The sequence below is a fragment of the Glycine max genome, chromosome 8 (assembly GCF_000004515.6).
Source record: "Glycine max cultivar Williams 82 chromosome 8, Glycine_max_v4.0, whole genome shotgun sequence".
Classification (NCBI taxonomy): domain Eukaryota; kingdom Viridiplantae; phylum Streptophyta; class Magnoliopsida; order Fabales; family Fabaceae; genus Glycine; species Glycine max.
In genome coordinates, this window is record NC_038244.2 from 9,731,528 (window position 1) to 9,758,111 (window position 26,584).

The window sequence follows — 26,584 nt, forward strand, 5'->3', positions numbered from 1 at the left end:
AAGAATTTTATGATAGTTTGAATTTTAATGGATTTATATCATACAAATTTAAGGGAGGGTGTATTGTATATTGAGATTTTAAAATACTATTTTAGCATAAAAAAATCTTATAAATTTTAAACATTACGTAGAAATGTTATAACTTGTCAGATTTATTTACAAGACTTTTATGATAGTTTAGATGTTAATAGGTTTATATCATAAGAAATAAAGGAATTTGAAAGGATTTTATAGATTTATAAAATTTGAAATTATTTTGTGAATTTTTAAAAACACATTAAAAATTACAAGAGTCAGTGAAAAAAAAATAAGAAATTAAAAATTTTGGATAAAAAATAAACCCAATATTTTTTTTAATCTTTTAATAGCTATATTGATTTTAATTTTATGTTATCTTATACTAACCTTTCTTGTAATAACATTTTTTCATTATCACCAATGAATTTGAATAATAGATTTAAAATTATATATTGATTTTCTCATTTTTTAAATTATTACAATTATTTCATGATAAATCTAATGACATATTTAAATGTGATATAATAATAAGTGTATATTAGACAAGAGTCGTAAGGTTAGAAAATTTACAAGAGAATTATGAGTTACCTGGATGACAAAATTAAGGGCAACAGTTATGGAAATATTACGCTGAACGTGTATTGAATATAATCAATATGAGAAAAACATAATTAGTTTTAACATATAATATAAACATTCATTTAATTTAGAAAACAAAGATAAAAGTGTAGTGGGAAATATTTAACATTTTTTTATTACAAATAAATATAAGAAATATATATGACACACACATCTCAATCTCAAGAATATTAGAAAGAGAAGAGAGCATGTGTGGTGAGAGAAAAGAAAGTTTGATAACCAATAAAAAAAAAGTCTAACAAAATCTCAAGGGTTTGGATGAGATTGTTTCATAGATGTTATATATTAAGAATTCCAATAAAATTCACATAAATCTTTTTTAAAAAACAATCTATCGAAATTTGTATTTTTTTAAATATCAAAAGACATTTTATAAGTTATAAGAAAAATCATAATTGAATACCATCAGATTTTGTTGTTTTTCCTTAAACATTCTTAAAAGTGTTAATTGAATACCACAAGATTTTTATAAAAAAATATATATTTTTAAATCATTTGAAATCTTAATCCAATACACTCCCTAAGGACCTTATATATTTATAAAATTTGGAAGGATTCTATAAAATTTTAAAAACATTTAAAATTACAAGAGTTAGTGAAAAAAATAATAAGAAAGTAAAACCAATATAATTTTTTAATAGCTATATGAATTCTAACGTTTTGTCCTCTTATACTAACATTTCTTGTAATAATAACTTCTCATCCTCACATTTGGATTTGAACAATAGATTTAAAATTATGTGTTGATTTCTGATTTTTTTTAATTACTACAATTCATGATAAATCTAACAGCATGTTTAAATGAGATACACTAGTAAGGAGCAGTGAAGGTGAACAATTAGCATAGGGTTAGTGAGTTTTTTGTATGACAAAATTAAGAGTGACAATTACGAAAACATTGTGTTGAACATGTGATTAACATAATCAATATAAAGAAAACATGATTAAGCTTAACAAATAAGACAAACATTAATTTAATTTTAAAAATAAAGGGAAAAGTGCACAGAGAAAAAGTATATTTGACATTTTTTTATTTTTTAAAAAAGAGAGAAATTATATGATACATGTATCTTGAAAAATATTAAAGAGAGAAAATGATATGTGTGATGAGAAAAAAAAGTCTAGTAACAAATAGAAAGAAAAAAGAAAAAAGTCAAACAAAATTTAATGATTTGAGTAAAATTATTTGATAGATATTTTATACTTAAAAAATCCAATGAAATCTCTCAAAATCCTTCTAAAAAAACAATCCATTAAAATTTATATATTTTTGAATATCCAAAGACTTTTTATTTGTTATAAAAAATATTATTTGTATATCACCAAATTTTGTTGTCTTCTTTAAGAAATTTTAAAAGTCTTAATTATATACTATAAGACTTATTTATACTATAAGATTTTTATTTTTTTTTGAAATCCGAATCTAATACATTCCCCTTATTTTTATATTCTTATAAATGATTAAAATATGTGTTTGGTTGATTTATTTTTCCAAGGAATATATATTATAATTACTAAAATATTATTATTACAAAAACTCTCGATACACCCTTTACTCCCTCTCCATGTGTTCGACAATTAAATTAAAAGAGGAACAACAAGATTTTGTTAAAAATGAGCATTGGAGGAAAAAGAAAAATTATCCTAAGATATAGGAATGAAATTAATAGTAAATCAAATTGCGAAAACATTAATTGACATGAAAAAAATTGCGGGATTAAAAAAAATTAAGCATATATCATGAACAAAATGAGAGAGTAGTAGTGATTAATAAGAGAGTATATATGCATGAAGAGATATTCATGTCTTATAAAAATAATTTTTCTCTTCGGGACTACATGCTAGTAGAACTCCAGATCATATTTTTTTCGAAAATAAAATATATTCAAGATTAATATTTTTTAAGGTCAACGCTAGCTATATTCTTCTGACATTGGTTAAGAATATAAAGGAGTAAATTTTTTTAATTCTTTAACTAATACTTTTTAGTTTCGTAGCTTAATCTCCTAGGAATACTAATTAACAAAATTCATTTTTATGACCTTTTAAAAAACATGAATTAATTTCTTTTGTTTTTGTATTCTCAAGTATAACAAAATAATCAATAAAACAAACGACTACTTACCTTATTGTAAAAAAAACCCCTAGACTTTATTAGTATTTATTTATTTAAAATAAAGTTAAATTAAGTTCCATAATTTCACGTTTCAGTTCATATGATTTAAAAGTGATTTTTATTTTATTTTATTATTTATATTTTTTTTAATTCTTATAGTTTAAAAATTATAATAACTAAAAGAGAATTAAAATATAAATTATAAAAAATAAAAAAATTACTTTTAAATTATAAAAATAAAAAAATAAAAATATAAACTATAAAAGTTAAAAAAATCACTTTAAAATTTAAAATTATAATAACTAAAACTAATAAAACCATATGAACGAATTGAGTAATTCAATCTTAAAATAAAAACAGTGTCTTCTCCCCATTAAGCCGCTAGCGATATCGTGTAAGTGAAGAGGAAGAGAGGATCCAAATCCAAGTACGGTTGGCGAGAAAATCCGTCCCTGAAACACACCAAACCCTAAAACGCGAAATAGGTTCTCAGAATTTGCGAAGGAAAGAGCGTAGCGGAGATGGAGATTCACTACAGTAACAGCTACTTCGAGAGGCGCCCCATCCTCAAGTCCAAGGCTCCCGCAGTTAAATGGGTCAAAGAATGGTATTCCTAATTTCTTCACGCCTCTCATAATTTACATACACCTATGTTTTAGGGATTTCAGTATCGCGGAAAATTGTCTTGTTTGTAACGAGGCTCAATTTCTATGTTATTGTTAATTACTGTGCTTATTGAATTAACTTTGAGAAACTGCTTGGTTTTTATGTTTATACCAAGCTTTCTCATTAATTGAGTTTTTTTCTTTTTTTTGGAATGAGTGGAATGAAATTATAATCAGGGATTATCATGGGACCTTGCTATCATTCTTATTGTTTTTATAAACGTTTTGTAATTTTCTCGGTTTAGGAATGTGAATGAAAGGATAGAGTGTGTTTAAGGTTAGTCCTTCCATGTTGCTGTTATAGATGGAGAGATCAGATTATAATGTTTTAGCTGGTCATGTGCAGTTTCCATTCTTTTCATATTTCATTTGGTTTAAGTGTTATGCTAATAATCAGATCAATATTGCTGCCAGGGTTCCCCAAGATCTTGTGACGACGGGAGGGAAGTGCATGATCTTAAAATGGGTAACAGGTTGGTCTTTTTTACTATCCAGCAAGCTTACATCTTTGCTCATTCCTGCCCCCATTTGGCCATTCTGTGTCTGTTTGCATCTGTGTATTTTATTTTTTTTAAAATTAATTGATGCTAATGTTTTGTTTAGCTTTTATAATGATACAAAACTTGGTAGAAAATAAGGTGAAGCAAGATTTAAGACAAAATTTAACATGGTTTAACCTAATGGCTAGTATGCATTGTTGACATGAGATAATCAGTTGTTTGGCTGTTTTTTGCTGAAGTTGGGTGAGAGCAGGTAACAGTTTTTACTTCTGGTGAGATAGGAGTTATAGTATCTTTTTTAATACTTAATACTAATTCAATAAACAATATAGTTGTAAAACATGCAAAAAATTGACGTTTAGGTGCTTTGTTAAGAGACCACTGTATCATATGATGATGTTAATATATCATGTTTTGTATCTTACATTTCTCTTTGTATTACTTTCCTAAGAGGATACCTTGAAGACCTTGAAAGAAAAGGTGAAAGAGCCTTCAGTGCCAGAGCCAGAACCAGAGCCAACTACTGAAGTACTTTTTCTTTGCAGCTATGATGGCTGTGGAAAGACATTCATAGATGCTGGTGCGTTGAGGAAACATTCTCACATCCATGGAGAGAGGCAATATGTTTGTCACTACGATGGATGTGGAAAGGTAATGATTTTAATACTTACAGATGCACACCCATACACCAGCATTTATTATATATATGCCATTGTATTGCCAAGTTGTGAAATGATAATTTACATTACTACATGCTGGAAAAGCAGATCAAATTACACTTTTTTTACCAGTCTCTTATCCAGTGAGTAGCCTATAGCTTTAATGCAACATTGTGTTGAGCCCTCGCTTCGTAAACTCTATTTTTCTTTCATGCCATGAATATAGGTTTTTGCATGTGTTTGCTTTTAGATTGAGATATTACATGTCTATCATTCCCTCTTTATTTTATCTTCTAGCTTCTGTCTGGATCTCCTGGGTGTGTCATTCCATTTTAATAAATGATGCTTATTTTTCCAATGTGTATGTCCAATAAGTATCATTATAGGGACTTGGGTATTATGGGGTGCCTAAGTCCCACATCGAGTAGTATGGGATTCTCAGTGGAGTATTTGAGTATTTGGTTCTCCCCCCTTAACAACTACCTTTTAAGGGTGGGTTCCCCAAGTACTTGGGTGCTTATCATATAACATGGAAAGGAAATTTCATGGGACTATATAATGTTTACAATGCAACTCTGGGGGGCAGGGTTAGGTAAAGTGATCTAAGAACTGCTTTTTATTTAAGTATTGGCATTTATGTTGCATGTTTGGAGCATACTTAATTAAAACAAATCATTAGACCCTTTTCTAATTGGTTTATATTTTTGTTAATTACACTTTATTTATTTATTTATTTAATGCCATGTATCAAGATGCGATAGCTTGCTGTGGTTTACTCTAATGGCAGGTCTATTTAGCAGTGCTGAAAGTATTTTGTTTACATTGCAGAAATTTCTGGATAGCTCAAAGTTGAAAAGACATTTTCTCATTCATACAGGGGAGAGGGATTTTGTGTGTCCTCATGAAGGCTGTGGTAAGGTGATGGTCCGATCCAATTAAGGGTTTGTTGTTTTCTATGATGGCTTCCTTTCCCTAGTTGGTGTTACATGTTCTGTGTTGTTCTTTATGGTTTACATATTTGGATTTGTGACATTCCATTTAGCTTGATGCTTGCCATCTATTTCTTCCTATCACAAAGACCATCATGACTTCAGTCTTTTACTGTCCACTCTGAATCTGTTTTGGTCGGAATGTTTTCTCAATGGAAATTTGCAATTACCAGGGATATTCAAGCAGCAAAGCTTGAGTCCTTGATTGTGAGACCTATTTGTACATAGTCATTAAATTGTTGATATAGAGGGTAACCAACGAATTTGTAAAATTTTCAAGTTGAATCAATATAGACCAAATGCTGTTTTATAGTTGACTATATTGTGATTAAATCATTGTTGTTATTTTCATGAATCTCTCTCTCTCTCTCTATATATATATATATATATAGATAGATAGATAGATAGATAGAGAGAGAGAGATAGAGAGAGAGAGAGAGAACACTTTTGAGTGGATAAATTAGTTCATGTATGATATTATCTTCAATTTTATCCACTATTTCAGTCTTTCGCTTTGGAGTTTGGATAATGTCTTTATGAGTGTATGTTTGTAATCACAACATCTTAGTGACCAAATTTGTCAATCTGCTGCAGGCCTTCTCCCTGGATTTCAACTTAAGGTCTCACATGAAAACACATTCTCAAGAGAACTATCATATCTGCCCATATCCAGATTGTGGAAAGAGATATGCTCATGAATACAAGCTAAAGAATCACATTGCATCTCATCATGAAAAGGTTGGGTAGTGTTTCCTATTTGTGTAGCTGGTACACTTTCCTTATTTTTTTACCACTCAGTCTATTAATTAATGATGCATGTTATCATGTAAAGCATCTCTGTTCTTTTAATCCATCCATTTGGTGTTTCTGCAATAGTTTCATTTGGTTTGTTAGTATATCTCAGTACAAATATGTATTATTTTTCTCATGTATATTGTGAATTTCTTTATAAAGATGTCTCTAATTCGAAACTGATGAATTACTCCAGTGGATGTGATTCACAAATTTTTGAAACTGTTAACATTTCTTGAATAACCGTTTGATTTGGAATTTCAACCTTATCTAGCAGAATGCACCCTTGGATGTGGCAAAGTACACTACTCCACCTCCAGAGAAGCAAACAAAAACTTCTAAACCATCTGGAGGGGCATACGGTTCTGCATCATCTGACCGTCCCTATGCATGTCCCTATGATGGGTGTGAAAAGGCATACATCCATGAATACAAGCTTAGACTCCATTTGAAGAGGGAGCACCCGGGGCTTATGGCTGATGAAAATGCAGAGCATGCTCAGGCTAATGTTGGCAATGAAATGGATGAAGCAAGTGACCATGATGCCTATGTTGCGAAACGGTCAAATGGTAAAATTCAGAAGCAGAGTAAGCCAAAACCAAACCTCAAGTTGCCTCCTTCCAAAATTGCAAAACGCAAAGTCTCCACTCCCACTTTAACTGTAAATAAAAATTCTTGGCCCGTGAAAGATGAACCTTTCGATGAAGAAGATAGTGAAGAAACAGAAGAGGATCGTGACAATGTTGAAGATGGTTGGAGATATGCAGGAGGAAACAATGAAGATGATGATGAAGAAACAGAATATGAAGACTGAATCAGTTATGGCATCCTCTATGGAACTTACCTTTTTCAAGAAGTATATTTCTCTTCTACAATTGTTTTTTGGGTTGTCGCTTTTTTATTTGGCTTTGGAAATGACATCTTGTCAAACTGTGTGTTGGCTGTTACAAGCATTAGGAAGAATTTATATAAATAAAATGCGATTTAAAATGCTCTTGGTTCAGTTGTCATCCGTTGACACCGCAAGATTCTGACTGAATTTTGAAGACTTTGGATAAACCTTGGAATGGAGGTATAATTCTGTCATCCTGTCACAGCTATACTTCAAAATATTATATCATTAGGTTCGTTTTTAAATGTTTAAAAGGTCACAACACCAATCTTTTAAAAGATTTTAATTCTTAATCGTTACTCATTCTTATAAAAGTCCAAAAGAACGATACAAATGGATAGATTTAGTATTGTACTTACAATGCCGATTTCAACATGCTATATATAATAATATTTTTTTATATATTATTACTGCATTGTTACTTGAACTTTTGATCTTTCAAATATGACTATTGTGCAAATTTAAGTTTTATTTATTTAATTTTAAAAATAAAAATAATAAATATTTTAATATTAAAAAGCATAAGTGATGTCGTAGCAAAATAAATAGAGATATGAAAAGAAAATGAAAATATGAAATGAAAGAGAAAGCTATTAATTATCTATTAAATGTTTTATGTTTTAATTATACAAAATTTAAGAATTTTCTTTATATAAGTTGTCACTCATTAATACTAGTATTTAATAGATAAATAAGTTTTAAGTGCGAGTAAGACCTAATTGAATATTAGTTCTCTAGTTCATCTAGAAAATTAAAACTTAATTAGTTAAAAATAAACTTAATTATCAATGTGATTCCTAAGTTTTTGTAAATAAAAACAGTCAAAATGATTAAATTAATACATAAAAAAATAAGATAAATCTTTTAAAAATTTAGGGATGAAATTAAACATCTTAGAATAATTTGAAAGCAAATCAAGAAAAAAAAGAAAGAGAAATCATAATGTGAATAAATATCAGAAGAAAGTGAGAAAGAGATTTTTATCCAAATCTACGGAGTAAGTTTTGTTTTGTTTGTTGTTGTTGCTGCAAAGGAAGGAAGGAAGGAAGAGCGGTGGGTGAGTGACGGAGGAGGCATGGCTACTACGGCTACGGCTTCGGCGTCGTGGGAGGAACTGACGCTGAAAGTGAAATGGATCGGCAACGAGTACACCGTCAGAGTCTGCGCCGACGACACCGTGGGCGAACTCAAGCGCCGAATCTGCGAGCTAACCAACGTCTTACCCCTTCGGCAAAAGCTCTTGTACCCCAAACTCGGTTCCAAACTCAACGACGACTCTCTCTTCCTCTCCCAGCTCCCCCTCAACTCCTCTCTCAAGATGACCATGATCGGGTACGCCACTACGCTCTCTCTCGTTTCGTTTCACACTTTTACTTTTAGGGTTTTCTTTCATTACATCATTACTCAGTCGAATGAATGAATGAATTGCAGTACTACGGAAGAGGACTTGCTCGTGGATCCCGTGGAGTCCCCTGAGATCCTCGATGATTTGGAGCTTCCCAAGGACGAAGCTGTTGACATCAAAGATATGGAAGTCAACAAGCTGAAGTTGAATAGACGCATTCATCACTTCAAGGTTCTTCTTCTTTCTTCGCATTTTCATTTTGTTTTTTTTGTTTCTTTTGTAACAAACAATACCTATCTACAGATTGAGCTTCAAAATTCCTGTCGCCAAGGGAAGAAACTGCTTGTTCTGGATATTGATTACACTCTCTTTGATCACCGCTCCACTGCTGAGAACCCTCTTCAACTCATGAGACCCTGTAATTTCATTTCCCCCCTTCCTTCTCTCTTAGCATTTCCATTCAAAAATGCCATTTTTAATCACTGAAATTATCGAATCTTGGCATCTTTAGTCCTTAGTTTTGTAATTTTAGTGATTAAAATGAAATTTTTCTAATTTTTGGAATTAAATTGATCAATGCGGATGAACTAATCTATTATTATTGAATTTATTTGAAAGGCGTTGATATTATAAATGTCTTTTTACGCTGTCATTACAGGTCTTATGTATGAGAACTTGGTTGATAGTACAAGAATTTTCGCAGACAGTTAAACTCGATATTATTTCTTTCCTTTCGCTTGTTTCTAACTTGTCCCTTTTTTATCTCTCCCTTTTGCAGACCTTCACGAGTTTCTTACTTCAGTTTATTCTGAGTATGACATTATGATATGGTCGGCAACCAGGTACTGTCATTTTACTATATCTGTCCTGCCTGATTCTTATTCTTTTGGGACAAGAGGTTCAAGGTATCTATGTAATGGAATAAATGCCTTCCTGCAGCATGAAGTGGATTAAAGTCAAGATGGAACAACTTGGGGTGTTGGACAATCCTAACTACAAAATCACCGCACTTCTTGACCACATGGCAATGATCACGGTTCAGACTTCTTCTCGTGGGGTCTTTGATTGCAAGCCTCTTGGTTTGATCTGGGCTAAGTTCCCTGAGGTAATATTATGCAATAAAATAACACGCCATTTATTTTCTTAATGGAAAGTTAATAGAATTATGTTAGCATATTTGTTCAATCATACACTCCCCCGTCTACCGATGAATAGCGGAGAGAAAGGAAACCCAAAAATGTGGTGGGGAAAACAGGCCAAACAATAACAAATTCAATAATAGAGGAATAGGCAACAGAAATTAATTCCCGTAAACTTGCAAGAACCTATCATGAACACCAATAAAATATAGAGCGTAAAATAAAAATTCAAAGCACAGAAGAGACACAATTTATTTAACGTGGAAAACCTCTCAATGTAAGGATAAAAATCACGGTCGTCTAAACCAAAAAAATAACTTCACTATAATCAATAAAGGTATAAGAGAGTCTCCAACAAGTACACCGAAAACAGTCAAACCAAAATCAAGCACCAATGCTTACAATAGAGAAACAAGAAGATAGAAAACACCAAATGCAGAGCAGGAAATGCGAAGCACTCATCTCCCACTCCAGATATCGTTTTGACAATTCAACCGGACAATTTGAAGTATCACCTGTGTAGAACTTACTGTCCAAAAATCAGTCCGATCCAACGGTGAACGAATTCGCAGTTGCAATCTGAAAAACGCTCTCTGGTGGGTGTGCAAAAATCACAATGACTTTTCCTCTCCTTTCTCTCTCAATGTTTTGTAATTATTTTTTCCTCACAAATGAGCCTTTCTCTTACACCCTAATCCGACTGCTCTCCACTTAAACAAGTGAGACAAAATGAATTTTCTCATTTGAGCCTTTACTCCACATAGGAAGAGAGTCCAAAAAACCCAACAAAAGGACTATTGCTGTAACTTAGTCTTCCTGAAAAACTAAAAAGATGTTCATGCTTGTGAGTATAATCATAAGCCATAAGTGAGATAAACATAGGCAGGTTATGGAGTTATTGATTCTAGTAAGATAAAATTGCAAAAAGAAACTATTTGACATTCTAAATTGTTTTAATCTATATCTGGTTTTCATTTATTTCTGTACTGTTTGAATTTTATGCATCAGTCAACCATGCCCATGATCTAGTTGTCTTGATGGTGGTTTCTTATTCTATTTCAGTTCTACAATGCTTCAAATACTATCATGTTTGATGACCTTAGAAGAAATTTTGTGATGAACCCACAGAATGGTTTGACAATTAAACCATTCAGGAAGGCTCATGCCAACCGAGATAGTGATCAGGAGCTTGTGAAACTTACCCAGTACTTACTAGCCATTGCAGAGCTTGATGACTTGAGCAACCTCGAACATAATAATTGGGAGTTATTCACAGAGGACAACACTAAAAGGCGTAGGCACTGATAAATAATAATTGAATGCAATAACTGGAATCTGGTAAGCAAGATGCAGCTTCTAGACTTACAAAAATATGCAGTTTTATGAGGACATTGTTCAGCCAGAGGATTTCAGTTTTTTATATCAAGTATTTATATCTTTGGACGGGGTGAATGACAAAAGGAAAGGACTTCTTGTAGCAGCTGTATGGAGTTATCTAAGAGGACTAATATTGCTTATGCAATTTCTATCCAGTAATTCCTGAACAGAATTTGATTTGATGAATGAAAAATATTCTATCCTTTCATAATTTGTTGGGAAAGGGTATAAAGATGGATAATTTGTGTGACACCTATGGCTGTAACTATTCTCCAAAGTGATCAATTGAACATGGAAGTTCAATCTCCTTCTCTAGTGTTTTTCGGCCTATCATGTAATGAAACTTGAAGTTGTTCTTGGATTTTATGCTTCATGATATATTTTATTGTCTTTTGTTAGTGATCCTCTTCGAAGTTCTACGTAGGGCAATTTTTGTGTGAAACTCCATTTGGATTATAAGAGAAATATTGTAGAGAGAACATAGGAAAGATCCAATTTGGTTCGTCTTAAAGTGACTGAAAAAAAAGAGAGTATGGTTCTGTTCGTTTAAATAACTCAATGATTTGTTATGGGTTTACTAAGCAAAAGTATCGGATTAGTTAAAAATAAAAAATTATAAGTTAGTACATTAACCTAGAAGTCTTTGATAAAATTAGTCTTTGAATTAGTTGATAATTATAAGTTAAATTAGTTTTTTATCCTCTAATTTATTATTTAGATTTAATTTATTTTTAAATTTTTTATTTTACGTTTAATTTGATTCTTTAATTTTTATAACTAATTTTATTTGATTGCAACTGTCAGAAAGGATAATGTCTTGGTGTAATATCCTAAAACTGATGATTCAGTAGGATCCAATTGAATTATTTTTAAAAATTAATAGATCAAATTAAATTCTAAAAAAATTAGAGGATTAAATTGAATCTAAAAAATAAATTAAAGAACAATAAACTAATTTAACCATAAATATAAAATGTCATAAAATAAGATATTATATATTTTTATAAATTTTTACTTTTTGTAAATAAAAAAATATGTTTAAGCTAATTATAGTTTTTTGTTTCATTAAATTTTGGAAGTATTGATTTTTGTTCGAAGTAATTTTTTTAAAATTAAAATTAAAATAAACACTAACCATCAACCAACTCATCTATTTTAGATATTGATTTTTTAACTTCTGATTTTGGAGGTTTATCTGGACACTATCGGTTTAGTTATGGGTGATGCTAGGTGCATCAACTCTATTGCTTGTACACCCAACATTTATTGTTAATTTCAAAATTACCTTCAAGACACGTGAGTTTTTGATTGACCCGTATGATTCATACAAATCATCTTGAGTAAAAGACATTTTTATCCATTTACTTAAAATACTAGATGCACCTAACATCACCCTTTAGTTATTGACTATGTCAATCACACTTTGCCTTTAATTCAACACAACCCGCAAGTAAAACGGTGTTCAATATATACACGTTAGCATGAACCACGAACGTGTTGCCCGAATCCCACGGTATGAATCCTACCCTGATGCCGAGTATGGGCCGAATACCCTTCACCAAGGATAGTGGCAAAAGCCCATAAAGTACATATCTTCTAAGATGCGATTTAATATAACAACATATTAGCTCATCAAATGAAAAGTTAAATCGCTTTGACTTGTAGGACCCTACAAAATTTAAAAGCAATAAATAACCTTTAACTAGACCTACAAGTGAAAGCGAAACTTGTAGAAATCAATGACTTAAATAATGTCCTAGATCAATTTTCTCATTGCTACCAAACAAGATGTTAAGAAAACATTAACTTCATTAAAATAACATTACAAGCATTAGCTAAACATTATCCATACAAATAAGGCACATTCAAATGGCCCTGAGATATTTGCTATTTGCACTGGGCCAAATTCCACAATAGTGGAGATTCACAAGAGGGGGTATACAGCTACATATTCACTGAAAATACAGTGGGGGGTTGAAAGCTTGGAAATGTTGGTTACCACCTCTGGTAGGTCAACTGACAAATAGAATAAGATTTCGGCAATGACCACCAGGTGCACATTAAATGGTAATAATATAAGTAAATAGAAAACGGAAAGACTAAGAGAAGGATGAAATCAGCAAAGCTGGCAGGCAGAGAGAGGGCATAGGATGGAAATCTCTGCACAATCCCATGCATGGGAAGGGAAGGAAACAATTCTATCGCGGGTGTGGCAACACCGGTTGAATGTAGAGGCCGAACAAGGCTACAGCTACTGCAAATCTAAATTCTGAGAGCAGGGTCTTGCCCTGAATTGGTGTCCTTGTGTTTTAGAGAAAGGTTTGCAAACTGAGATTCGAGTTCTCTACTGTTCGAGCGTCTGTGACTACCAGATGGTTGCTGTTGTGGCTGTGTCTGTGGTGGTTGTTGCTGCTGTTGATACAATGCACGTAATCTTCCAATCTCTCTTTCCAGTACTTCCTGCTCCACTGAATTTCACATTGCATAGATTTTAGTGTACAAAACATGTTCCTGTGACATCTAATGAAACTAATCATGCTTTAAAAAAAGAACTCATGGGGCCTAAAGAGAACTCAAGGGGCAAGGATTTCAATTCATGTTTTCTTGGTCTCCCACAAGGTGTCCCCCCACCTTTCTGGGAGCCAGACAAATCCCCATTCACTCATCCGAATATTTGGTAGCACGGCTCTGGCCATGTGTTTCCAGGGGAATTTGAACCCTGCAATGCAGGAAAAGTCTGCTCCCCACATGCCACACGGTAGCTTAGGTGGTCAACTGAGCCCCACCATATTTCTTGAAGTCAAAATATTAATTCCTAAGTTCCATCACTATCCTATATTGCTAGATTCTTCTAATATAAAAAGGTACAAAAGAATGGATTTTTCCCCATGGTTTTGAAGTCCTCGAGCTACAGTTGTGATTTTTCCCCAAATTACTTGAATACAACCCTTAAAAGATCAAACCTCGCTTTCCTTAATCTCATTACAGTAATTCTCTAGCAATCATGCTCTAGCACAGAGAAAATAGAACCTGAACTTTCTACTTCCTTGCCACTTATTGATATAATAAAAAACTTAGATAAACCTAATGTGTTCCTTTTCTATTAATCTATACAATACAATATATCATAAATTCATAAGGATTTCACCAGCTGAGGTATCTACGCATCTATACACAATTTCCTTGAAATATGCAGTACCGAGATTGACATTTCCAAGTAAAAAAAAAAAACCTTGTGTTACTTGAAAATGGCCAATGCACATATAGTAGAAACTTACAATATTTGATAAGCTGCTCTTGTGCTATATTTTCTAGACGTTGCTTGAGTGCTTTATTCTCCATACTCAGGATAAGATTCTGCTGGTTAAGAAACTCAAGCTCGGCTGAGACTTCAGACCCTTCTGCCTATGTTGACATAGAAAGAAACAGAATAAGAACTTTCGAGTTTCTTACATATTTACGTACACTTTCATACTATGTCACTCTGCAAACATGCAGGATATTGCCTTGTGCAGAAACCTACCTGTAAAGCTTGTACATTCCTTTCCAGCTCCGCTATGTATTGAAGTTTCCGGACCCGTGAACGTTGAGCAAATTGCCTGCATTACAAGTGTTTCAGAATTTATTTTCCTTTCCATATATGAATTGATTGGTTTCAAAAAAACTTCTGGAAATTAAATAGAAAACAAAAAGAGAAAAAACACACTACATTCATCATATAATGAGAAGCATGGTTTAACTGCTTTTTCTACATGAGAGTTAGTATACCAGCTATAGTAACACAGACATCACTTTGTGCCACAAATAATTGTTATATAACTTGTATCTTTTTTCCTTCTATGTATATTATTAAGATTAAGATGCCATATGGCACGCAGGTAGTATATATCAGTATAGTCTAGATTTGATATTATAATAATATCCAGCCTATTTGGTAAAGGCTTAAAAGGGTCAATAATGGGCATGACATTACTTCATGGGTTTGCTACAAGAAACAATTCAGAACTAGCATCCCCCAAGTTAGATATTAGTGGCATAAAATCAAGCAATCACTGTAATATCCATAAAAACAAGAAAATAGCTGCATACTGTTTAGCACGTTTTGTATCAGTTTCAGAGGCAGATGACTTTGCATGTGAAATGTCCTTTTTTTCAGGAAAGGATTTTGCATCCTGTAAACCCAATTCTACTGAATCATGCTTTTCACTTGCAGCTGGTGGAAGAGCATCTGCTTCATGTGGTGTACATTGCAATCCTGAACTCTGAAAAGCAGCACTGTCTTTGCCTGAGGGAACACCAACTGGATTTGTCATGGCATTTGAAAAAGAGTCCCATGACCTATTTTTCTGTTTTGTGGAGTTCATTTCTGCATAAACAGGCACATGACGAGCATCTTTGCTGCAGTCAAAATCTTGAGGTGACCAAGGTGGAATAGACATCATATTCTTATATTTATATTCGTCCTGACTAGCATAATTGAGGTTAGATGCATTAACAGTGTCTATGTACGCAAAAGAATCACTTGATGAACGTCGATGTCCACCTCTTCGGACAGGTGTCTCTGGCTCATTAAGGAGATCATCAAGCCATGAAGGCTGCTCCTCTATAACTAGGCTCTCAGATGAAGTACGTTGGTGGTGTGTGTTTCCATCTCTCGGTCTGTTACCAGCCTTTAAACCAACAGCGGGATTTGGGACATAATCAGCATATGCTTGGGAAACACTAGGAAACGGACTTTTAGGAGGAAGTAGAGGATGCTTTCCAGGATACATAAAATTTCTGAAACTCGATGAGCCCTTTGAATTTGCCATAGAAGCAGAATCAAAAATACCTGTCAAATTTATAAATTACCAAAGAATGTGGTCATGTGAATAAATTAAAAGATAAAGACAACAGAGAAAATTTTAGAAGGATCTTCTAATGAAAAATTTAAACATAAAATCCATGATTCAACAATGATGATCTGATATGCACATGCTCTCAATTATAAAAAATAAACCACAAATAAATGTTACTCAGTAAAAAGATCCTATAAACCACTAGCATAGTATCCTTGAAAATGTTAAAAAAATTGAAATTTGGTTTATATGCAAATATACTCACAGCACCAAAAGAGCAACTGCGCTAGTATCACAGAATCCACACGTAATGTAACCAAGGAAACTTTGGAAAAAAATAAAGCATCTCAGTAATCTCAATAACCATAAAATGAGTAAATCTATCTGCATACTTCATCGAGAAAAAAGCCTAAAAACTAAATATCTCGGATCTCCCTGATACTATATATTTCATTGAATAAAAGTCCACAACAGGTTGGCAGCTTTAAGGATCTATCTCTTTCTTTTATTAGCCCAAATACAATTCTGAAATTTGTCCACCGATCTCACAAACAATCTCAAATTTTCATTTTACATATATATTATTAATCATTTCAGATAGTTGATCAACATTATCAATCCTTCCCTCACAGTACAGGAGCATCACACCAAGATTGTCCATTACATTTTTATCATAAGCAATGCACAACTCGTATGAAATAGTACCAAGCACAATAGCAATCCCATCACACATAAATGACATAATATTTACCAATGCTTTAAGTTAAAATCAGTGCCATACTGATGAACAAATTAACAGCTAAATTTTCTTCAATAAAAATAATCAAACCTAAACACATGCATCTAACAAGCCTGGCAACGCAACAGTAAACTAGCAATGTAACAGAATACTCAATAACATCATTTAAAAAAAAAAAAAAAGTCAGAAACAAAACTTCAAAACTTGGAAGCCAAATGAAACTCGCCAGGGGAAAGAAAATCATATCCACAAAGAAAAACTTAACCACAATAAATTAAAAAAAATAAGAAAAATAAAACGCAGCACCCAATTTCCAAACTTTCCGTTTTATACTTTCATTCCCTCAGGACCCAGACGTGGGGGAGAAAAACAAAGATAGAAACTTCACTTTTCAACCTTTCCCAAAGAATCTGCCCAAAACTCGCATTCAGAAAACAAGAGGAAAAAAGGATCAAGACAGAATTCAAAATTAGCATTTAAAAACCCGAACACGGTGCAATGTGCGACACTGTGGCATCAACAACGCAATGATTTCAAGCTGATCGAACGAATTGGGAATGAAAATTGAAACAGATTCGTTTTCGCAGGCAAACAAAAAAATTATGACAACACCAAAAGGAAAGAAGGAGGAAAAGAAAACCTTTGCAGATTGAAGATTCGAGATCCCGAAATGCAATGGTAAAGGAGCTTGAAATCAAAGCAAAGATTTTTTTTCTCTCTCTCTCTTAGGGTTCGTTTCTTCAACCACCTCCCTCTCTTTCTTTCTTTCTTTGTTTCTCTTCTCTCTGTCTTCTTGTTGAAGCTGGGAAATGGGGCTGAAATGTAAAACCATGATAAGTAAATACTGTTCCTAAAACTTTTGCTATTTAACGTTTTCACCCCTTTAAGTTTCGGTTATTCCCAAAAAAACAACAACCTTGGCCTACCAACAACTTAAAATAATACTCCTTGTTGTATCGCTGTCCAACTTGTCTAGAGATATGGCAAAATAGAACCATAAATTCGTTATTATATAAAAAAAAAATCCATAACATGGAAAGATTCCAGTAACAAGATATTGGAAATTGGAGTGAAAATAAATTGACTTTTCCTTAGTTCACTCACATTGGGTCACCCTTCTTGATGCCAAAATTTTAATAATGTTAATGTTTATGATTAAAACTATTGATTTTTAAATGCTCATCTAAATGACATATGGAAATGTTGTTTATATATTATCATATAAAGCTTTAGAGAAATGTTATATATATATATATGGAAAAAATGTATTTTTTTTACATTCTTTTGAAAGAGAGTGTGGTGGCTCACATGTCTTATTTCTTACTATTTTTATGGAAAAAACGTATTTTTTTTGTAGATTAACTTAGTTCTAAATTTTTCATCGCATAAATGTTGAGGTGAGACCTGGCATCCTATTTGAATGGAAATGCACGTTTTAATTTTTTAGCTAGTAGTTTTTTAAAATAATGACTATGGCAGATTCAGTTTAATTTAGAAACAAAAATAAAAATAAAAATGGAACAATGTAAGCATTGAAAAAAATTAACCGTATATATTTTATTCTATTTAATAATCAACTAATACAAAAAAATGTAAATATTTTATGCTAAAAAAGCGTAGTGGTTGAACAAAAAACAAGTTTTTCATCTCTTAATTAATTTTAAATTTTGTTTAAGTCTTACTATTATCTTCTTTTATTTTGTCTCAGGAATTGTTTAAAACTCATTTTAGTTCATCTCTATTACTAGTAATTAAAAAATGGTATACTTATATCAAGATATAATTTTTTCACTAAGTCTTTCCAATTTTTATTGAATTAGATAATAATTTTTATTGTGAATAATTAATAGGTATATGTATTAACAATCTAAATATATTTTATACTATAATTTATTAATTTATCATAAACTATTTTGTATTTTAAATTTATTAATTTTATAATTTTTTTTATACTGAGCATGGACAAATATTAAACTCAATTATTATAACAAAAAAATAAAAAACTTGATCCAAGTAATCGTGATTGATGTTATGACTAGTAATATAGAGGCCGTCACGAAACTTCACATTAACCGTGTCTATCTGTTGTCATGACAGGGAATATAAATGGTCACATTAATTACAATAACCATTTATGACTTATGCATAATTTATAAATATAATTTTATTTTATTTTAGTTATTTGAGTATCATGCATAAATTGTTGTAGATGTTTATTAAATGGTCTTTGATTTTCATACATAAAAAAATATAACCACTATTTTTACTTTAAAAAAATCTTTATAAATATTATTTAATAAATATTATTTATTATGCTAGTTTTTTTATAAAAAAAACATATTAAGTAATAGTAAAAACTATTAAAAAACAGATTTTGCAAACAATATAACTAAAATAAAATTATATTTATATCAAATAAAAACATATCTATGGAAAAATTAATTACTAACTAATCTATTTCATATGTGTGTAAGTTTATATTTATGAGGTTGTTTGGATTTAACTAATAAATTTAAGTTATAGCCAATTAGCCCTATATAAATATATACAATTAAATTCTAACAGGGACGAGTCTAAAAGCCTATTTAGGAGTGGCTATTTCTTATATTTTTAATTATTTAAATGGCTGATTTCTAATAAATATATTATATTATATTATATTATATTATATTATATATATATATATATATATATATATATATATATATATATATATATATATATATATATATATATATATATATATGAGAGAACTTATGAGAGAAAGAGGAGCTAGCTACTTAGCTATAGCCACTGCCCGCCTCCACTGAATTTGTTCCTGGTTTTAACTAAAAAGTATAATTAAATTATATCTCTTAAAATCAAATTTTCCAAATATTATTTTATTAATATTATTATTTTAAAATAATTTTTTTTATTCTTTATAATTTTTATTTTTATCAAGTTTTGTTTAGTGAGCAATTTTTTAATAAAAAATAACCAATGTATTAATTTATTAAAATAAATAGATTAACATTAAACAAAATAATAAAAAAAGATTAAATTTCATGTTTCATAATATCTAAAAAATAACATGCCATCTAATGTTTGTGAAAATGTTAAATTAGTTAGAAGTGTTTTTAATTAAATAAAATAATAAAATAGAATTTTAAATAAATTGGTGAGGATATAATTGAGAGGAAAAAAAAATATTTTTATATATACTATAAGTAGCTTATAATATAACTTATTTTTTACAAGCTACATCAAGTATCTTAGTTTCATAAAATAATTTATGAAAATTAAATTACTAAATTAAACTTGTGTACTAATTTCAGTTAAAAATCTTATTTTTAAGTGAATTAAAAAAAACTTATAAACGTTTCAAAAGTCTAATCAATTAGAACTTATTTAATAAGGAATAATAATATTATTAACAAATTTAATAAGGAATAATAATAATATTAACATTGTGATAAGGAAAGATAATACATAAATGTAATTAATGGAAAACTTTTCTTTTTTATTATCGAATCTAGTCGGTACTTGTTTAGGTTAATACTTTAGAGGCCACCGTGATTTAAAATCGATTGTACTGCATAAAATTAATTTTGTATAATAGATGTCGGGTTGATTTTGATTTTTTATTTATTATTATCATGGATTTTGGATTTACGGTAAATAAAACTGATTCTGTAGTAGGTGTAACTGATTTTGATAAAAGTGAAATGTTGAGTTTAATAGGCATAGTATTTATTTTTAAAGTAATTATACTATATTGAAATAATAGTTTTCATAATAAAATCACATTAAAAAAAATATTTTAATAAAATCAGTTACACCAAAAATTAAAATAAATTGAGCCTTATTATTTAAAAATAAATACATTATTAAGAGTTTAAATACACAATACTCGTTTGAAAATGTATTTTAATATATTATTACTAATATGATTATCAATAATAAAATTTATATGATTCGCTAGATTTTAAACTACGGAGAAGAAGTTAGATTTTGTACAGTTGCCTGCAAAATGTATGCTGGATGTCACATGATGATTTTCTTCTCTTAACCGAATAAAGAAATAGTACAAAAGGAAATTAAAGAAAGAAAATGATAACAAGACAATAATATTTGTGTCTTATATTTAATGTAATTTGCTTGCTTTGTTCATATACATATATGTTGTTTCTTTCACAGAGCAGCGAAACGAAACATACGTTAATGGTTTCTTTTTATTTTTTATAGAGTTTTCATTCTTCTTTTTTTTTTTCTTCTTTGAAAATCTGAAGCGCCTGTGTGATTTATAACAATATTTAAGTTTATATTCACAAAAAAAAGTATGAGTTTTTGAGAAATTGAATTGTTTGTTTTTTATATTTAAAACATGTATATTAAACTCTAACTACTTTGAGTTTTGTGGAATGAATTAGCTTAAAAATGTTTTGTTAATACTTAGTTATTATTTTTCATTTATAATACTTACATATAAAATTAAAAGAAAAATATTTAGAGAGACTAAAAAAAATTAAGAAAAATAACATCTCATTACATCCTAATGTGTTGAAGTGGCCTTCTATTAACCATCTCAGCAGTTGACGATAATTTAGTAATGATAAGGACTAATGCAAAAAATAATTAAATGGAATATAAAAAAAAATGTTGCATAAAGTTATATAAAAGATTGAAGAGTGGGGAAGAAGAATGATTTATATGATTTTGTAACAAAAGAATACTATAATTTTTCTATGCGGTGAGCGTGGATCGAACACGCGACCTTCAGATCTTCAGTCTGACGCTCTCCCAACTGAGCTATCCCCGCTTGTTAAAATATTTATCAGCTTGCTTATAAATAAAATATCTTTATCGTTGTCCTAAAGAGAAATACAATAATGAAAACAAACCGTAAAGTCGATATTCATTGCCCACACAGACGTTAATGGAGTTATCACGCTTTCATGGGTATTTTGGTATAAACCTCAGGTATCTTTTATTAAAACTTAAAAGCAATTTGAATTTTTTATAGAACTATTTATTTAAGTTGATATGGTGCGATTAAGATCTGAAATATATGTGAGAAGAACGGCTCAACTCGACATTTTAACAATATATATATATATATATATATATATATATATATATATATATATATATATATATTTATTGATTTTAATATTATGTACAATTAAATTATAGAATAAAAAAAATAAAACTTAAATTAAGTATATTTTAAAATAAAAATTATCATTATAAATATTATATAATACGTTATACAAAATTGTATGTATTATATGAATTTATTATTATTAATATTAATACACATTTGTTTAAAAAATATTTAATATCAGATTCAAATTAAAAGTGTGATTTGATATTTTTATAAGGTTCAATCTAAAAGTATCTGATGCATTAACTATTTTTTCACAAAAATATCCTAAATTGAAATCAATCTTAAAATGACAATAATAGAAATATAACTCATTTATACTTGTTAGTAGTTTTGTTGATAGATTTGAAAAAACAATTTAATGTTATCAATTAAATTAATTATTTTTTAATCATAATAAATAAATTAATCAAACCTCATAATTGGATGAGAGGGAGTACCTTTTGACAATGTAAGACATCAAATCTAACACATTCTTAAAATACATCAAGCCAGGTTAACAGGCCGGTTGAGTCATGCTCAGTGCTCACCCATGATATGTGTCCTAGAAATATAAGATATTTTTATGAGATTGGGAAAATTAGATTATACATAATATATACTCCTTTTTATTGTCGGATTTTTTTTGAATATTTCTATTTATTTATTATTTGCAAAATTTAAGAAGCATTCCTAATATAAAATACATTTCAATTCTTTTTTTTAATATCAAATATCAGTTGAATTCCCATCACAAAAAATATTAACAATTTATTTCATGCATAATATTAGAGATTATTGTAATGTTTTGTAAAAATTCAATGCAGACTAGAAGTATTGAGACAGACATATACAACGACTACTCTACCAAAAGTACAAAAATTTTCCTCATTAGAATTGAGAAGATCCCAAATTTCTTGATAGTTGTCGATTTGTCTGCTTAAAAAGTGAACCCTCTTGTACGATGTGGTTGGCTATTCATATAAATCAAGCCCCCACAATGTCCTTTTTCCTTGTGCAACTTCGATTGCCATGCACACACGGACCAAAAACAAAATGGCCAACCCACACGCATGCACATGACACCATAAACTTTGTAAATTAAAAAAGATGCTGTGAATAGTATCGGCTATAAAATATATGATGCTAAAAGCAATGTTGGAACATCCTATACATCAACTATTACAATTTTTGTCAGAAATTAAGATAGTTGCTTCCTAAGCCACTTCTCCGGTGACACATTTGTGTCTGTTCTTCAGATCACTCGCTGCGGAGATTCAAATTGCCAATTGTCACACAACAGCCTTGCCTTATGATCCCAGCAACTTCTTCCATCTTGCATATGCTAAAATAAGCAAGAAAAGTAATACGCAAGCCGCAGACGTGGTCCAAACGAAGGGCCAAAATACTCCATCAATGTTATATAAGTTACAAGGAATGTTCATACCAAATGCACCAGCAATCAAAGTTTCAATAGCAATAGCAAATGATGCAATAGTCAACGTCAACTGCAGCTGAATAAGTTCATTTCGGTGGTTATCAAGTTGGATGTTGACATAGTCTTCAGTGTCGTCAATATACTCCCTAACCTGCAAACCAGCAACCATAAAGAAGTAAGACCCTTACCACTTCTAAAGAACAATAAATTAAAACAGCATTCAAAATTTCAGTCAAATTATCACAATATTTGGCATTCCAGAAACAATAACCAAAATCAGCTGACATTTCAACAACACAAATGCTCCCCAAAGCCCAATATTTTGGTCCATGAAACATATACTAACTTCCTTCCCCCTCAACATTAAAATTATAGACTTTCTACCATTTAGTTATAATCAAGAAATGAAAACCAACATCCCTACGCAGAGAATTGCAGTTCTTGTATTGTTATGTTAGTTGTTAAATAAAAAATGTTACCCATAATTGAACAAAAGGACCACATAAGTATCACAAGTCACAACAAAGTTTATGTGGTTGAGTCACGTATGCAAATGAAATATATGAAATTTATCATCTAAAAGCACAAGAGTGTGATATAAATTAGATAGACGATAGAATCCAAATAGAAAATGACAGTTTCAATCTTCAAAATTTGACAGACACATTATTTGACCAGAATATGGTGTTAGAATACATACTGATAATATTTTGTTACGAGTTCCATCCAACTGCATGAAATATGCATCAAGCAACATCTCCAAGTCCTCCACATTGTTATCATCCTCATAATGGCTGGTCACAAGACTTTCACTTCTGATAGAACCAAGTTGACGAACAGAACGTGAGGTATTAGGAAAGTTATTTGAGGTTGTGGCACCCAAATGAGCCTCCTCAAATTGTTGATTCTGCAACCACTTCCTTGTCAAATATAGTTGTGCCATATCTTCATTGTCATCTAACAGATGTTCAATTTCATCTCGCACCTGTGAAAGAGGGTCATAGACTTCTTAAGTATGATATCTCAAAGATGAGGGATGCATCATCGCATACAAGGTAAAATAGCCTGCAATAATTTTTCGATCTATAATAGTGAACAAAACCCTCAATCTAAGAGCATAATAAATGACTATTGAACAATGTAACAAAGGAAACTCAACAATTACAGAGTTAGGCAAGAAATAACTTTTCATTCTTTATTCAAAGACTGCAGAATTGGATGCAGATTGCAGTCCAATGACATGTTACTTCTCTGAAAAATCTTCAACCATCTCAATGCACAATAACTGTAAAAGAATCTGTTGGCATTTTTATTAGCTTGCACATCTCATGGGCTATTAACTGGTGTCTTGACCAGTCCAACAAACTACATCAGTTAGAACGAAATCAGACTAGTACATCTCTTTTCCCAAAGGTTAATCCTTCTATTCTCAATTTCAATTTTCCACAGTCATCTATAAGTAACGAATTAACTATCCACATCAGAGGAAGAACCACACGGTACTTGTGCAAAAACATACCTTCTGCACTCGTGCCAGCAACCGCGTAAGATTACTCTTTAAACTCCGCACATGCTCAAGATTCTTGGTGCTAACATTCCTAGCCAATTCATCCAACACAGGGTAAGCACCTCGCTCAAGGTCCGCCACATTCGAGTCCAGATAAGTGCACACAGCCTCCAAAGCAATCTCCAGAACTTGAAACTCAAACGGAAGCTCAGACTGCAAACCATCGGCTGCCTCCGGTGTAGGCAACCATTGTCTTCCATTAGAGACATGCATTTCGCCTTCCTGCTCTTCCGTGCCGCCGAGAAGTTTAGGTTGACTTTTGCCAGGAAGCTGTTGCCTGAGTTGCTCAACAAAGGGAAGAACCTCCTGCCGAAGAGGATCAAGCAATAACACTTCTTCAGCAGTCACAATTGCCTTTATAAACTCCAAATTAACCACCATTGCTTTCTCTCTAGCTGCAAAAAATAATAATTAAAAAGACACATATAATTCTATTCTTCACCATAATCATAATACTGATGGTGAACATTTAAAACACGTGATTCAATTCATTTAGAGAAACCCTAATTTTGAGAACACGATGAAATTGAAAAAGGATAAAACGGAGGGGGGGGGGGGGGGGGGATTGGAATACCGAGGATGTTGGAGGAGTGGGAGAAGACGGGGCCCAAAATTCGCAAGTCTCTAGCGGGAATCGCTGCGTGGCGGACGATGGCGTTCTTCTCCAACTCCACCAGTTCTGACCGGCCGGACCGGTCAAACCTCATCCACAAGCGGACGTTGCCGGTCTTCTTCTTCGCCTTCGTCAAGGCGCTGCTGCCGGCGGCGGCGGCGATGAGACGGTTGTTGTCGTCGGGTGAGGCGGCGAATCCGGCCGCGTAGGGATGTTGCGGCGGAGAGGGAGGAGGGGGCGGGGCGGCGGTCTTCTTGGGGCGGCGGCGAGAGGCGGAGCGACGAAAGGAGAAAGGAGTCTTGCCCATTGAGAATAATAATTGTTATTAAATAATGAAAGAGTGAAGGTTGTATTTGTTGTTCTTCTCCTTCAGCTTCTCCGCTTTGATCCTCCATAAACGAGAACAAGACACTCCTCTCTCTCGCATACTTCATATTTCTTTATATGCTGAGGACCAATAACGCTTTAATTATCGACCCACGGATCAAAACCAATTCAAAAGTCAACGGGAATGGAAATAAAATAAACTGTTATTAATAACTGCTTTTTTATTTCTATTCTTTTTACAATCTGAAGAAAACAACCAATTTTATATTCAACTAGGAAACACATGTGCTGCATCGTTTATGTGTAGCATTTTTTAAATCTTAAATTAAAAAAATATTTTTTTTAAAATAACAATAGTTTAGTTTACATCGGATTTTTTGGTTAGTTTACATTGAATTTTTTGGTTAGTTTACATTGTTGATCTTTTAAAAGTTGGGAAAAAAACTATTGTATCTGGTCAAGAAATTAGTAAATATCAATCCCAGAACAATTTTTTGATTTTTTTAATTGTTAGGTTTTAAAATTAAAATTATTGGACAGTTTAAAAACTGAAGAGAAAAGTGAGGTAGTTTAAACTTTTAAAATTTAAAAAATTGATAGTTTTTTTTATTTTATAAAAGCAGTGGTTTAATAAAAGATAAACAGAAGAGAATAGTGTGCGGTGGTTTTATTTTATAGTGTGTAGTGGGTTTGTTTGGAATTTTATTATTAAAAAATTGAGAGATTTTTTATTTTATGTAAAAAAATGAAATTGAGAGGTGTTAATAAATGTTTAACATAAATAGATGAGGAGGAATAAAACAAAA

The 26,584-nt window shown here is 31.2% G+C and overlaps 4 protein-coding genes and 1 non-coding gene across 7 annotated transcripts; 2 read left to right on the forward strand and 3 right to left on the reverse strand.

Moving 5' to 3' along the window:
• The first annotated feature begins 3,101 nt into the window (after nt 1–3,101).
• LOC100785164 (zinc finger transcription factor YY1) lies at nt 3,102–7,368 on the forward strand. 2 transcript variants are annotated; one of them, XM_003531246.4, is made up of 6 exons: nt 3,102–3,380; nt 3,853–3,911; nt 4,390–4,589; nt 5,426–5,515; nt 6,181–6,324; nt 6,656–7,368. In XM_003531246.4, the coding sequence occupies exons 1-6, from the start codon at nt 3,295–3,297 to the stop codon at nt 7,190–7,192; spliced, it is 1,116 nt and encodes a 371-aa protein (XP_003531294.1). In that variant the 5' UTR covers nt 3,102–3,294; the 3' UTR covers nt 7,193–7,368. The 2 variants fall into 2 exon arrangements, with proteins under 2 accessions (XP_003531294.1, XP_006585217.1); XM_006585154.3 differs by having other exon boundaries at nt 3,114–3,380; nt 6,653–7,368.
• An 871-nt stretch (nt 7,369–8,239) lies between these two features.
• On the forward strand, nt 8,240–11,533 carry LOC100785704 (ubiquitin-like domain-containing CTD phosphatase-like). 2 transcript variants are annotated; one of them, NM_001289222.2, is made up of 6 exons: nt 8,253–8,602; nt 8,702–8,846; nt 8,919–9,033; nt 9,394–9,457; nt 9,555–9,720; nt 10,817–11,533. In NM_001289222.2, the coding sequence occupies exons 1-6, from the start codon at nt 8,346–8,348 to the stop codon at nt 11,057–11,059; spliced, it is 990 nt and encodes a 329-aa protein (NP_001276151.2). In that variant the 5' UTR covers nt 8,253–8,345; the 3' UTR covers nt 11,060–11,533. The 2 variants fall into 2 exon arrangements, with proteins under 2 accessions (XP_040873550.1, NP_001276151.2); XM_041017616.1 differs by having other exon boundaries at nt 8,240–8,602; nt 8,702–9,033; nt 10,817–11,529.
• Nucleotides 11,534–12,920: 1,387 nt separating this feature from the next.
• BZIP63 (bZIP transcription factor 63) lies at nt 12,921–17,502 on the reverse strand. Its single transcript, NM_001358722.1, has 5 exons — nt 17,349–17,502; nt 15,221–15,962; nt 14,655–14,730; nt 14,410–14,536; nt 12,921–13,599 (listed from the first exon to the last, which is right to left on the reverse strand). The coding sequence occupies exons 2-5, from the start codon at nt 15,940–15,942 to the stop codon at nt 13,394–13,396; spliced, it is 1,131 nt and encodes a 376-aa protein (NP_001345651.1). The 5' UTR covers nt 15,943–15,962; nt 17,349–17,502; the 3' UTR covers nt 12,921–13,393.
• Nucleotides 17,503–21,436: 3,934 nt separating this feature from the next.
• TRNAF-GAA (transfer RNA phenylalanine (anticodon GAA)) lies at nt 21,437–21,509 on the reverse strand. The gene has a single exon. It is a non-coding gene; the product is annotated as a tRNA-Phe (tRNA).
• Nucleotides 21,510–22,949: 1,440 nt separating this feature from the next.
• Nucleotides 22,950–25,888, reverse strand: LOC100786220 (magnesium transporter MRS2-4). Its single transcript, XM_003531248.5, has 4 exons — nt 25,413–25,888; nt 24,791–25,233; nt 23,972–24,256; nt 22,950–23,422 (listed from the first exon to the last, which is right to left on the reverse strand). The coding sequence occupies exons 1-4, from the start codon at nt 25,756–25,758 to the stop codon at nt 23,144–23,146; spliced, it is 1,353 nt and encodes a 450-aa protein (XP_003531296.1). The 5' UTR covers nt 25,759–25,888; the 3' UTR covers nt 22,950–23,143.
• Between the last annotated feature and the right edge of the window lie 696 nt (nt 25,889–26,584).

Excerpts from the sequence above, each read along its gene's own strand:
- LOC100785164 (XM_006585154.3), top strand. The coding sequence starts at position 3,295 with ATGGAGATTCACTACAGTAACAGCTACTTCGAGAGGCGCCCCATCCTC. Across the intron at positions 3,912-4,389 it reads GATCTTAAAATGGGTAACAG|AGGATACCTTGAAGACCTTG; the intron begins GTTGGTCTTTTT and ends TACTTTCCTAAG. Across the intron at positions 5,516-6,180 it reads CTCATGAAGGCTGTGGTAAG|GCCTTCTCCCTGGATTTCAA; the intron begins GTGATGGTCCGA and ends AATCTGCTGCAG.
- LOC100785704 (XM_041017616.1), top strand. The coding sequence starts at position 8,346 with ATGGCTACTACGGCTACGGCTTCGGCGTCGTGGGAGGAACTGACGCTG. Across the intron at positions 9,034-9,393 it reads TCTTCAACTCATGAGACCCT|ACCTTCACGAGTTTCTTACT; the intron begins GTAATTTCATTT and ends TCCCTTTTGCAG. Across the intron at positions 9,721-10,816 it reads TCTGGGCTAAGTTCCCTGAG|TTCTACAATGCTTCAAATAC; the intron begins GTAATATTATGC and ends ATTCTATTTCAG.
- BZIP63 (NM_001358722.1), bottom strand. The coding sequence starts at position 15,942 with ATGGCAAATTCAAAGGGCTCATCGAGTTTCAGAAATTTTATGTATCCT. Across the intron at positions 14,731-15,220 it reads GATACAAAACGTGCTAAACA|GCAATTTGCTCAACGTTCAC; the intron begins GTATGCAGCTAT and ends CTTGTAATGCAG. Across the intron at positions 13,600-14,409 it reads AGAGCAGCTTATCAAATATT|TGGAGCAGGAAGTACTGGAA; the intron begins GTAAGTTTCTAC and ends TGTGAAATTCAG.
- LOC100786220 (XM_003531248.5), bottom strand. The coding sequence starts at position 25,758 with ATGGGCAAGACTCCTTTCTCCTTTCGTCGCTCCGCCTCTCGCCGCCGC. Across the intron at positions 25,234-25,412 it reads CCACTCCTCCAACATCCTCG|CTAGAGAGAAAGCAATGGTG; the intron begins GTATTCCAATCC and ends TATTTTTTGCAG. Across the intron at positions 24,257-24,790 it reads TGCTGGCACGAGTGCAGAAG|GTGCGAGATGAAATTGAACA; the intron begins GTATGTTTTTGC and ends CCTCTTTCACAG.